A 14,310-nucleotide genomic window follows, 5' to 3' on the forward strand; every position below is an offset into this window, starting at 1 on the left:
CTCAAGATGTTGGAGTTTTTCGAATTGAAGGGATATCAGCCAGGCGTCCACCGTGCAGGGTATGTGCAGCATGCAGCATGCCGGGATAAATAGGCGTTGAACGGAGCCCTGTTGGGAGGAGATGATGGCTCTGTGGAGTTCAAAATCATGAACGAAGATAATCGACAATAGTCGAGATTAAGAGGCACGGCGCGCCACTGAATGCGCCATCGAGATGTGACGACCTATGGGCGGCATCCATCCTTGGTGGGGAGAAGGAAGATGATCTCCCCAAGAATGGCATCCGGGAGATCGTTGATGCGGTCCTCCCAATATTCTACGGGTTCCTCGGATCCAGGGACATGGCCACTTCTGCCCGCGCTGCCGGGTGCAAGATCTACAGCTGACGGCGCCGCTGGACGAAGCCTCATATATGTACATAGCAATCTAAAAAAGGCAGAAACATACATCTAGGACATTCAAAATCAATTCTCAAGATCTGGAAGAAAAAAAGGCACAAACATATATGTAGGACATTCAAAATCAATTCTCAAGATTTGGCTATGAATTATTAGCACGCGCGCTAACACTATTCGAATTATTAGCAAAAAAACATTTGTACAGAACAAACAATTAATCACTGACCATAGATACCATTCAAACAATTAATACACTACACGGATCTAACGAATCTTACTCTGATCATGGACTGAGTGGACATAACCAAGTATTTCTATTCCCAACAAAAAGGGAGGGGCGGGACTAACCGGTTTTCCGTTGGAGTCGGAGTTGTTGCCGGAGTAGCTGTGGACCCCCGCCTCCGGCTGGGGAGGCACGACGATGGCGACAAAGTCAATGTCGTGTTGCTGCCCGCGCAAGACCTCATCGGTGCCGGCAACAACCTCCGCACCCAGCTTCATGCGTTGCGCATGTGCTTCACCAGCACTGGCATCGGCACTACCAGCGATGGTGCACTTCGGCAAAATCCTAATACGCTTCGTGCGGCGGTGACAACTGTGGATGGGGTGTGCGGCCGCCTATTATGGAAAAGGACAGTCACATTGGCCCTTGTCTATTTTTCTCTCATGTTTAGTTGGGCTCTTTTTGGCCTCTTTTTTTTCCTTTCCTCACTGGGACAATCCTCTAATAATGATGACCATCACACTTTTATTTACTTACAACTTGATACTAGGACAATATCACTCTATAGGAATGTCTCTAACAATGTACCAGGATGTGCAATGATGCTAGTGTAACATGTATGATAATGATGAACGGCGGCTGAGCCACAAATATTATGTCAGCTATATGATCATGCAAAGCAATATGACAATGAAGATGTATGTAATAATAACAGAACAGTGGAAGTTGCATGGCATATATCTCGGAATGACTATGGAAATGCCATGATAGGTAGGTATGGTGGCTGTTTTGAGGAAGATATACAGAGGCTTTTGTGTGATAGAGTGTATCATATCACGGGGTTTGGATGCACCGATGAAGTTTGAACTGACTCTCGAGGTGAGAAAGGGTAATGCTTGGTACCGAAGAGGCTAGCAAATTGCGGAAAGGTGAGAGTGTGTATAATCCATGGACTCACATTAGTCATAAAGAATTCAGATACTTATTGTGAAAGTGTATTAGCCCTTGAAGCAAAGTACTACTACACATGCCCCTAGGGGTATACATTGGTAGGAAAAGATCGTCGCTCATCCCCGACTGCCACTCATAAGGAAGACAATCAATAATAAACCATGCTGCAACTTCTTAGCATAACGAGAGACTATACGTGCATGCTTCAGGAATCACAAACCTTAACACCAATATTCTTACTAAACCACAATCATTCACTAGTACCTCCTACATATTACCATCTCAACATCGCAAAACTATTGCAAGGAATCAAACTTATCATATTCAGTGATCAACATTAAAGTTTTTATTATATCCCCGTTGAATACCTATCATATCAGGACCAATTTCATAACATGTGCATATTGCCATTTCTACTTATTAGACTCTCAAAAAGACATAAGTGAAGCATGAGAGTGCAACTATTTCTTTAAATATATCCGCGGCCGTGCTCTAAGAGATATAAGTGAAGCACTAGAGCAACTGCCTTGCTCAAAAGATATAAGGGAAGCACATAGAGTATTCTAACAAGTCAAGAATAAATGTGTGTCCCTCTCTAAAGGTGTGTGCAGAAAAAATGATTGTGGCAAACTAAAAAGAAAATAAAGCAAAGACTACTATAATACAAGATGCTCCAAGCAAAACTCATATCATGTGATGAATAAAAATATAGCTCCAAGTAATGTGCCGATGGATTGTAGACGAAAGGGGGGATGCCATCCGACGCATCCCCAAGCTTAGATTCTTGGTTCTCCTTGAATATTACCTTGGGGAGCCTTGGGCATCCCAAGCTTAGGGTCTTGCCACTTTTTATTCTTTCATCCATCGTGATATCACCCAAAAATTCAAAACTTCAGCACACAAAACTCAACAGAAACCTCGTGAGATCCATTAGTATAACAAGCAAATCATAAACTTTAGGTACTATTGTAAACCCATTCATATTTTATTATTTCATAATACCTACTATATTCTAACTTCTCCATGACTTATACCCCCCGATATAATCCATAGATTCATCAAAACAAGCAAACTATGCAATGAAAAGAGAATCTATCAAAAACAGAATAGTCTGTAATGATATGAACAAATGCAATACTTCTATAACTCCAAAAATTCTAAAAAATTAGGACAATGTTGGAAATTTGTATATCAATAGTTTGTAAAACATTTAGCATTTTTATCACGTTCTAGTGAATTTAAAGAATTCTAGTACTGGTCGTAAAAGTTTCTGTTTTTCACATAATCAAGTCAACTATCAACCAAATCATCCCAAAGGCTTTACTTGGCACAAAAACTAATTAAAACATAAAAACACAATCATAAAAGTAGCATAATTGTTTCAACACAAAAAAACAGAAAAGAAAACAAGAAAAATAAGATAACTACTGGGTTGCCTCCCAACAAGCGTTATTGTTTTACGCCCCTAACTAGGCGTAATGCAAATTTTCAAGTATTGTCATCCTTAGTGTTCAACCCATAGGTGGCCCTCATAACTAATTCATATGATGGATTAATTCTCTTTCTATGGAAGTGTTCTATTCCTTTCTTCAGTGGAAATTGGAACCTTATGTTTCCTTCTTTCATACAATAATAGCACCTATGGTTCGTAGGAAAGGCCTACCAAGTATTATAGGACAAGACGGATTAAATTCAACATCAAGCACAATGAAATCCATGGGCACATAATTTCTGTTTGCAAGAATAAGCAATCCTTTATTCTACCCAATGGTTTCTTAATAGTTGAACCGCTAAGTGTAAAATTAGGGAACATTCATCCATATCAACAAGGCCTAGCACATCACATAAAGATTTTGGTACAGTAGAAATGCTAGCACCTAAATCACATAGAGCATTACATTCATAATCTTTACTTTAATATTAGGTTCCCATTCATAGGTATTGAAACTTCCAACTCTAGCTTTTCTTCATGAGCTTTCATATTTGCTTTTACGATGTGTTTAGTAAAAGCTTTATTTTGTTCATAAGCATTGGGTGAATTTATCATGGATTTCAACAAGGAAATAAAGAACAACTATCTAATCCAAAGTGGTGGGCACATCACTAGTTAAAGTCTTGACCTCCCCAAACCAACTTTTATTATTTTTATCATTAAGATCATCACCCTCCAAACAACTGGGATGCATTCTAGTTAAAGTTGACTCATCTCCAGTCCCTTTTTCATCAAGTTTTATATTACTAAACAAAGGTTATATGGGTGAGACACCAACCATTTTAATATCTTCATCATGATTACGGTAAAAATCGGGCAGAATAGCCTTTTCTAGGAATTCTCTCTTAGCTCTCAACCTAGTGGTTGTTTCTTGACTTACATTAATGGAGACATGGATAGCTTTAATGGACTCATTAATAACATGCCTAGGCGGAATTTTTTTAGATTTAAGAGTTTCAACATCATGAGCAATTCTATCCATGTTCCTAGCCATATCATCAACTATATTCAATTTTTCTTCCACCATGGCATTAAAATCATTTGAGAATTAATGAATTCCTTAATATTACTGGCAAAATCAGTAGGTAACCTTTTATTATTATTATTATTATTATTATTATTATAGGAATCTCGATAGGAATTTCCATAATTATTAGAGGAATTTTCGGGATACGGTCTAGGATTAAGATTACCTCTATAAGCATTGTTATTGAAATTATTTCTAGAGACAAAATTCACATCAACGCCATCTTGATTTTGCTCAATCAGAGTAGATAATGGCACATCATTAGGATCAACATGAGCATTTTTATTAGCAACCAATTTCATAAGAGCATCCATTTTATCACTCAAGGTAGTAATTTCTTAGACATAATTTACCTTCTTACCTGTTGGAGCTCATTCGGTGTGCCATTGAGAGTAATTTGCCATAATATTATCAAGGAGTTTGGTAGCTTATCCCAATGTTATTTCCATAAAGGTTCCACCTATAGCAGAGTGTAGAAGATTTTTAGAAACAAAGTTTAATCCCGCATAGAAAGTTGTATAATCATCCATAAACTTAAACCATCAGTGGCACGATTTCTTATCATCAATTTCATTCTCTCCCCAGATTGTGCAACATGTTCATGCTCAAGTTGCTTAAAATTCATTATTTGATTTTTAAGAGAAATAATTTTGGCGGGAGAAAAATACTTGGCAATAAAAGCATCCTTACACTTATCCCAAGAATCAACACTATTTCAACGGAAGGATGAAAACCAAGTTTTAGCCCGGTCTCGTAGTGAAAACAGAATAATTTCAATTTAACAATATCATTATCCACATCGTTTATATTTTGCATATGCATAATTCAACGAAAGTATTAAGATGGGATGCATCATCTTCATTAGGACTACAAGAAAATTGTAGTTTCATAGAAAGATTTAGCAAAGTGGCATTAATATCACGACTCCGCACTTGGTGGGAGGATAAATTGGAGTACTAATAAAATCATTATTATTGGTATTTAAGAAATCACACAACTTGGTGTGTTGTCGAGACATAGCGAGAAAGCAAGCAAACGAGCAAACATTTTCCTTTGTATTTTTGTAAAAAAAATAGAAGTTGGGGGATGAAAATGAGAGGGAAAGGCAAATAAAAAGCCAAATAAAAAAAATAAGAGAAAGCAGATGATAGTTTGTGCGAAGGTACTTGATATGTTTTGATGATGGCCCCCCCCCCCCCCCCGCAACAGCGCCAGAAATTTTGCCTGCTACTTGTGAGCTGTGTTGGATTTCCCTGAAGAGGAGAGGATGATGCAATACAGTAGAGATAAGTATTTGCCTCAGTTAAGAACCAAGGTTATCAATCCAGTAGGAAAATCACACAAAGCCTCGTGAACAACACCTACACACACAAAAGAAAATACTTGCACCCAACGCAAACAAGAGGGTTATTAATCCTCTTGGCGGTTACTTGCTAGGATTAAATCTTGTAGTGGTAGATAATAAATTGCAAAGATAAAATAAAATAAAATATAAAATTGCAGCAAGGTATTTTTGTGTTTTTATATATGATAAAAGTAGACCCGAGGGGCATAGTTTTCACTAGAGGCTTCTCTCTCGAGCACATAGCATATGGTGGGTGAACAAATTACTGTTGGGCAATTGATAGAAAGGCGCATAGCTATGACGATATTCAAGGCAATGATCATGTATATATGTGTCATGTCCGAGACAAGTAGACGAAGTCCTGCTTGCATCGACTACTATTAGTCCACCCGTCGACCGCTATCCATCATGCATCTAGTGTATTAAGTATAAAACAGAGTAACGCCTTAAGCAAGATGCCATGATGTAGACAAAGTAAACTCAATCAATATGAATAAACCCCATCGTTTTACCTTTAATGGCCACAATACAAATATGTGTCTTGTCCCTTTCTATCACTGGGACATAGAACACCGCAAGATTGAAGCCATCACAAAGCACCTCTCCCACTGAAGATAAATCAATCTAGTTTCCCAAACCGAACGGATAGATCAGAGAGAAATACAAAGCTATAACAATCATGCATAATAAAGCTTAGGAAAGACTCAATTAATATTCATGAATAATCTGATCATAAACCCACAATTCATCACATCCCAACAAACACACCGAAAAAGAAGATTACATCGAATAGAACTCCAAGAGCATCAAGGAAAAAAATCTATTGAAGATCAAAGAGAGAGAAGAAGCCATGTAGCTACTAGCTATGGACCCGTAGGTCTGTGGTGAACTACTCAAGAATCATCGGTAGGGCAACAAGGATGATGTAGAAGCACTCTGTGATCGACCTCCCCGAAAGAGTACCGAAAAAGGCCTCAAGATGGGATGCAGAAGAACAGTGACTTGCGACGGCCGGAAAATTGTTTCGGGTGGCTCTCTGGTATACGAGGAATATTTGGGAATTTATAGAGGCGGAATTAGGTCAAGAGGTGCCACGAGGGGTCCAAAAGCTCAAGCCCCCCTAGGGCGCGCCTGGTGAGCTTGTCACTCCCTCGTGACTCTTGTAGTTCTCCTCCCGAACCTTCGTGGGTCCTTTCCAGTCCATATAAAATCACCGTAAAGTTTCATCATGTTTGGACTCCGTTCGATATTGATTTTCTAAAAATCCAAAACAAGCAAAAACAACAACTGGCACTGGGCACTAGGTTAATAGGTTAGTCCCAAACATGATATAAAGTAGGATATAAATGCATATAAAATATCCAAGATTGATACTATAATAGCATGGAACAATAAAAAATTATAGATACGTTGGAGACGTATCAGGTGTCGAGGCTGATGGTGGGGGGCGGTGGCTGTGGCGGAGGATACCGGTGGTGGGGGAGATTGGTGGTGACGACGTATGAGAGGAAGGGAAAGAGGGAGGATGGGCGACCTCATCCCCAAGTCCTGGTCGGCGATGGGCTCATCCACCGCGTCGATGACACCGCCTATGACAACACCCCATGCTAGCCACGCAGATCAGCGGCGGCGGCAAAGAGGGCTCGACTTTCCGCATCTCTCCTTTGTTGCTCTCATCGTCTCTACGACGACATCAGCTGGCACCACCGGCTCCTCCCCCGGCGAGGAGGCGGCTCCATCACAACACCCTCCGTTGTAGCCCCCACCCCCTCTACGGTGCTAAGCGACCTCCTCTCGCGTTGCTCGATGACCACCCATGTTGGGGATCTGGTCACATTAGTGGGCTGGCCACCGCAACTTGTCAGGATCTAGTCGGGGAGAAGGGTGGGGGAGAGAGAGGCATGGGGGAAGGGAAAGGTCCAGCCAAGAAGCCTGCTCGCGTGGTCTGTGTGTGGAGCGAACACATCCAAAAGATGACGTGGCTCCCAGCCTTTGCTCCAAGATCTATGCACTCCACCCGCACGTCGAACGAGGCAATTGCATGAGAAGTTAAAACTTCGAGACCACATTTTTATCCTTTTTAACACAATACAAACGCAGACATTCATACTCCATCCGGTCCATTTTATTCTATGCATTAGATTTTTGTCAAGTCAAACTTTATAAAGTTTGACCAAATCTACTACCACTATAAAAGAAAGAGAGGACGGAGAACCAGATCATCCTATCCATCGAAACCTGCAATCTGATGGTCTACATCCCTCCAGCATACTAAACGCGTTTTACGCTTTAATTATCCACCATGCCATTACTTAATCTACTATCACTCCTACCGCTTCGTCTCTCTCTTTTCTTTGAGGGGAAATACGGGCCAGAAGGACGCTTCGTCTCTCTCCGCGCGGCGACATAACCCACACGTCGCTACCAACCGCTCAGGCCCGCTGCTCCTTCTCGTCGCCAACCGCTCGGCGCCCGTCGCATCTGCCGCTCAGCCCCGCCGCCACACTCTCCTCGGTCCGGCCAACCCAAATCGGCTCGACCTGCCGCCGCCGGTGCCCTACCCCATACTCTGGTCCTCCTTCTCGTCGGTGGCGACCATCGAACCCCTACACCCTCCACGGGCTGCCATGGCCGCTTCCACTTGACCTCTGCCTCAACCGCAGTGGTTGAGCCTGGTGGCGCGGGATCCAAGCGGGCCGTCAGCGAGGACTAGATGAGGCGGTTGACCCGGACGGCGGTGGCTGCGGCGCCCAGCTCAACGCATGGAAGGAGGACGAGTGGGGTATCGATTTGGAATAGGGGCGGAGATACAGTTGCAGCCGCTGTCACTACTCCTCGCCCAGCCCTGAGTGCGAGGCGTTGCCCCGCTCTTCTTTGCAGGTACGGCGCAGGAAATCCGGCCATGCAGGTGTGATGCCGTGGTGGCCGCCTCCAGCACAGAGGACACTTGCAACAGCATGGTCTGGCCAGCGGGTGCTATGCGCTCAGGCCGGATTGGTAGAGGAGAATGATTGAGTCTGTGACGATGCGGTGATGCTTGCAAGCCTGACGGACCCGACGAGTAGGATGTTAGACAACGGCTGACGAGATCATTAGCGATTTGGGCATTCAAATGTGGGCTGGGGAACTCTGGGTGAGTACCTACTGGTATGTATGTACGTACATAACTTACAAAGACTACAATAACAATGTGAATTGTGGAAGTTTGGTATTGCTCATAGTGATACACACACCATTTTCTTTAGTGATATATACATCCTTTATCAATTCTATAATCGTTCCTGGTATATCAAAGTGGAATTTTTCTTTTTCGAGATTGAAGTGCAGAGAAACTGTGTCTCGCCTTTCTTTTTTCTTTCTTACTCTGATATTTCTCTTCCCTGCTTTTCTTCGCTCTGATGAGAACTCCCTCCCATCTTCCACATCAAAGAGCAGCAAGCGATGAGTTTGAGAGAACGAGAAATACTACTGGCCACTTTCCTATGACCATTTTCATCTCTTCTCTCTCTAGGACGATCTTGCGTCTCCGTATGACCATTTTCATCTCTTCTCTCAGTAGCATTTATATTCAGATTTGACAGGAATAGCAACTGAACCTATTAAATAGTTATGTTAAGCTAAGCATCGCCACGCTGTATATCTCCTCCGCACCTTTGGTTGATTTCCTAATCATGGTTCAATAGGGAGATGCTTGAACTTAAAACTGAAGGTCCTTCTCCCAATCTGGCCTCCTCCCCACTCGATTCTCCCGATCTGGTCTCGAGTGTGTGCAGTTGGTTGGAGCAGTACTAGAAGAATTCCCCTAAAAGATGCACTGGCTTGATGCAAATGGTCATGTCTAATGCCCAACATGATACAAAGGTACTGCAAGTGTTGTGTAAATTGTAACGAATTGAATTTTTTTTAAATGTACAAAGAATTTGTGGTGAATTCCAAGTACACAGAAGGTACACAGATTTTGTGATGAATCCTTGTTTGGAATTTATTTTTGCCTCCCCATCTCCAACTCCATTGATCCAAGACTATTTGGATTCTTTTTTAGATGATCACTATTTGGATTCTTCTCCCTTCACGAATGTAGTTACCTCTCTTTTGGTTCACTAATTCATTTTTTTATCTCCAACACCATTGATCAGATCCGTTTCATTATGTACCAATGCAGATAAGCAAGGGTAGAAGTAATGTAGATAAGCAAGGGTAGGAATGCTTCACTCTTTGTTATGAACAGATTGCATAAGTAGTAGTAATGCATCTACTGGTTTGTATTTGATCTGAGTGAAGTGTACCAAATTAAAAGTAATTTGAAGATCCTACACCAGAGTATATTCTGTTTTTTATTAACCCGCAACATAATAGGTATAGGAAAGTGTACTTTTGTGAATCTATTGTTCTCGCTTCTCTTATTGTACTGTATCAGGCTGTTCATGTTCAAATTCTTCAGCATTTTGTTCACATGAAAGGTACTTCTGTAAATCATTTTGTCAAATTGGAATGGATACGATACATATACATGTATCCTTCCCAAAAACTAACATCAATTTTTCATTTGTTCTGTGAGATAATTCCTTTTTCTTTTGGATAGCTTTTGGGGATTTTTAAGATAGCTTTTTCAGTGAGGACCTATTGCTCAAAGGACCTTAAAAACTAACAGTCACATTTTAATGTGTTTTTTCCTCTCAGACACACGCATAAGTTTTGTCTCACTGTGTATTAAAATAATGGTGAAAAGGTGAGAAAGAGTATAAACTGGGGACAAAGGATCATGCTTTCAAACTTGGTCATGTTTCACATTAATCCTTCTGTTTGTATTTCTTATCATATTTCTGAACCATATCAACAATTGTTGGGTCGAGAATACCGTCAGATATAAGCTTCTACTTCTATTGGATGATTTTGTAAAGGTGAGATATTGAAAATAGCATGCATCACATTATTTTGAAACTACAAATGTTCTATAATATAGTACTCCCTTCGTCTGAAAAAGCTTGTCTCTCAAATGGGTGTATCTAACACTAACTTGATGCTAGATATATTTATTTAGGGGACAAGTTTTTTCGGACGGAGGGAGTATGTTTTAGTCTAGACGTGCATTGCACGTGCAAGCTTACTAGTTTATATTAAAAAATATCAACATCTACAATACAAAATATATATACTATGAAACTATATTTCACAATGATTTTTTTCTTTTTTGCAAAAATGATCCAGATCTATTATCAAAGTTCAGCAGAAGTACAAAGCATCTTGAACATAATAAAAATTACATTGAGATTCCAAGACCTCCAAACAACCATTACTGTCGACAGAACGAGTCGCCGACGCGCCGCTGTCGCCGTTCCCTTACCGGAGCCGGCTTAACCTTGTCGATGACAGCCGGGAAGTCTTTGTGCACATAACCTTAAGGGCTAGTGCCCTGGAGTTGCAGTCGTCGCCGTTGAACCATTGCATAGATCTAAAGCACCTGGCACCAAATCTCGCCACAAGACGAGAACCCTAACATCACCGCCCAAGAGAGATGGCAGGAATCTACGTCAGAGCTCCATCGACTACATCCAGACGGGCAAACTCGAGGAGGAACGGAGCCCGGAAGACAAACTCGAAGAAGTAGCGCCACCATCCGCCCGAGCACCGCACATGCGAGGAATAAAAAAACCTAACCTAAAATACTAACCGGAGCGGAGGCACCGAGATTCCCCTCCTCACAATCGGCAGCCAGAGCGACAGGCAGAGAGAAGGCGAATCCACAGGCTCGCCGGCGAAGTTTTTGGAAGGGAGAGTTTGCCCTAGCCACCTAGGGTTAGGGAAGGAAAACTTGTGGGTGCTTAGTTTTGTATTTCACAATGAATCTAACTATATTGATTTGGCGTTGTGAATGTTGATTTTTTTTTTACAAATTTGGTCAAAGTAGAGATAATTCGATTTCAGGCTAAACCTATACGCAGACTAAAAAAGCCGGAGGGAGTATAAAAAAAGTATTGAGTTTTCGGGTAACAGAGAAAGAAAAGAGTGCCCACAACTCAACGAAAGCAGCTACTACTGGTCAATCGAGAGTGATCAATGATAACATAGTTAATCAATAAAGTGACAGCTTTCTCCAAGAAAAAAAGAAAAACAAAATACTACGTGCCGCCGCAGCGACCGGCAAGTAGGAGGGCTCGAGAACCTCTCTGTCTCTCTCTAACGCACGTGAGGCCAACCAACAGCCAGCAACCCAGCTTTGACCGGTCAAAATCAGATTCGAAATCACGTTTTCTCTGTCCTTTATCTACTGCCCCGACCCCGACTGCATCTCCTACCTCCACCCCCCCGTGCGCTGGCTCCGTGCTCCTCCTGCAGATCCTCCTCCGCCGCCTCTGGGTCTTCGCTACCCGAACCAACCCCACTCCAAGCGCCTCCGCCTCCACCGCGAGGTCCACAACGGCATCGTCCTCGAGCAGACCCACGGCAGCCCGGCACGACACCACACCTAACAGCGGCCCGGAGTGCTGCGCTCCGGCGAGGCACCCGTGCCGTCCGGCGGGCTGTCCGGCCCGACTGGCCTGAGCCCGACAGTGCTGGCCCGACCCGGCCCATACACCTACGTTCTTCGTCTCCCTCGATCTCCACTCTCCACCAGTCCACTTTTTCGCTCTCCTTCCACCCCCCACCCCCAACCCCCGTCTCGTGTCCACCCACCACCAACCCACCCACACCCACACCCACGCGCATCACATCTTCATCGCAAGCTAGCTAGCTAGCTAGCTAGAGTTGGCCAGATCCAAATCACAAGGCCGCCCGGCGTGGAGCAGTAGAGTTTCGCCAATGCCAGGGAGCGTGCCGCTGGCGCTGGGGCTGGACACGATAGGGCTGCAGGTCCCGTGGTACTTCCGTTGCCCAATCTCGCTGGAGCTCATGCAGGACCCCGTCACCGTGGCAACCGGCCAGACCTACGACCGTGCCAGCATCGAGTCATGGGTCGCCACGGGGAACACCACCTGCCCCGTCACCCGCGCGCCGCTCGCCGACTTCACGCTCATCCCCAACCACACCCTCCGCCGCCTCATCCAGGAATGGTGCGTCGCGCACCGATCCCTCGGCGTCGAGCGCATCCCCACGCCCAAGCAGCCGGCCGACCCGGACCTCATCCGCTCCCTGATCGCCCAGGGCCCTGCCCTCCCCGTGCTCAGGAAGCTCAGGGCGCTCGCCAGGGAGTCTGACAAGAACAGGCTCGTCATGGCCACGCACGAGACCAGGGCGGCTCTCGTGGAAATGGCCTTCGGGGGCAGCGCCGAGGAGGCTCAGGCGGAGGCCATGGCGGTCCTTGCCCTGGTAGGGATGGGGGAGGCGGAAGCTGTGGATGTGGTGGGCAGGGAAGACAGGGTCACCAGGCTTGGCAAAGTTCTTGGCAGCCAGGCAACGACCTTGGAGGCCAAGGTTAACGCAGGTGCCGTCGTGGAGGCGGCTGCTGCGGCCTCAGGGGCGGAGGCCAGGGTGGTGCTTGGCGCAGCGGATGGAGTCATTGAAGGCCTGGTCGCGCTGGTGGACGAGAAGGCCAATGCCCGTGCAGTGCGCGTTGGGATCCGAGGCCTCTTTGCTCTCTGCCTGGCCAAGGAGAACAGGCAACGTGCCGTATCGGCCGGCGCCGCATCAGCTCTGGCCCGGCGAGTGGCGGAGGGCGGCTGCACCGGCGAGCTGGAGCGCGCGCTGGCAGCGGTGGAGCGGCTGTCCCGGACAGAGGGTGGCCGCGAGGCGGTTGTCTCTGGCGCTGGAGGTGGTGCTGCGGTGGTGATCGCGCTAGTGCGCGCCATGTCCGGGCGCGCGGCTGAGCATGCTGCGGGCGCATTGGTGGCCGTGGTGGGCGGGTCTGAGGTGCTGCAGCTGGAGGCCGTCCGAGCGGGTGCCATGAGTCAGCTGCTCATGATGGTGCAAGGCGGCTGCTCGGAGCGTGCCAAACGCAAGGCGCAGCACCTCCTGAAGCTGCTCCGGTCTGCCTGGCCGACCACCGACTCCATGGCCAACTCGGCTGATTTCCTCCAACCATACTAACCCCGCATTGCATCCCTTTCTGAATCTGAACCACCACGGCACTAGGGCGGGGTGGCGGTGCCTGTATGTAACGGCGGTAGTAGGATCATAGGAGAGATTTTCTCCCCTAAAGAAAATTTCATGAGGCTAGGGCCGGGCAGCGGTGCCTGTATGTAACGGTGGTAGTATGATTTGATTGACACTCTTGCAGTAGAAATTCATGTTTAAAAAGTGTACATATACATATGTACCTTGTTTAATTCTAGACTTCTACTTCCACTTTCCGGTGCAAATTAATTTGTTTATATCATGTATGCTTTGATTGCTTGAGATAACAAAAAAAGAAAAGAGCTGCATTGCTATTTGGTCATGGTCAGTGCCCCATTAAAATTTCATATGTAGATGGCACTGAGGTTTTAGGTAGAAATGTTGGAGCTTCATTTGACACACATCCCGTCTGACATAGGAGTTGCAGGATGTTGAATTTTCTCTTCTGTCCTCCTTTCCAGGTGAAATCCGTGGCTGCTCCTCAAAATTTATATTTTGTAGGCTTTAATTTTTGGTGTGATGTCATGACACTGCAAGTCACATCTTAAGGCAATTCTGTTTCTTTTACCTGGAACCACGAAGATTATTTCTTTTTCTTTTGTATTTCATCTTAGGATACAAAATTAACTGTAAACTATTTATGTTCCTACAGAATCTTGGTTCCACCCCAGAAGGGGAGCAACACCTCATGTCTGTAAATTATTTTGTTTTGTTGAGGAGCCAAGTGCTACTAGCTTTTATGGTTGGCAATTTTAGTTAGGGCACTATATATAGTAGACAACTACAAAATTTTAGCCCTTAAAATTGTTTCTTACCATATAA

General features: G+C 44.6%; 1 protein-coding gene across 1 annotated transcript; it reads left to right on the forward strand.

The window, feature by feature from the left end:
• The first annotated feature begins 11,741 nt into the window (after positions 1 to 11,741).
• On the forward strand, positions 11,742 to 13,802 carry LOC123137635 (U-box domain-containing protein 26-like). The gene has a single exon (XM_044557456.1). The coding sequence runs from the start codon at positions 12,238 to 12,240 to the stop codon at positions 13,459 to 13,461; it is 1,224 nt and encodes a 407-aa protein (XP_044413391.1). The 5' UTR covers positions 11,742 to 12,237; the 3' UTR covers positions 13,462 to 13,802.
• The last annotated feature ends 508 nt before the right edge of the window (positions 13,803 to 14,310 follow it).

Source organism: Triticum aestivum, chromosome 6B (assembly GCF_018294505.1).
Source record: "Triticum aestivum cultivar Chinese Spring chromosome 6B, IWGSC CS RefSeq v2.1, whole genome shotgun sequence".
NCBI lineage: Eukaryota > Viridiplantae > Streptophyta > Magnoliopsida > Poales > Poaceae > Triticum > Triticum aestivum.

Coding starts and splice junctions, on each gene's coding strand:
- LOC123137635 (XM_044557456.1), top strand. CDS start 12,238: ATGCCAGGGAGCGTGCCGCTGGCGCTGGGGCTGGACACGATAGGGCTG.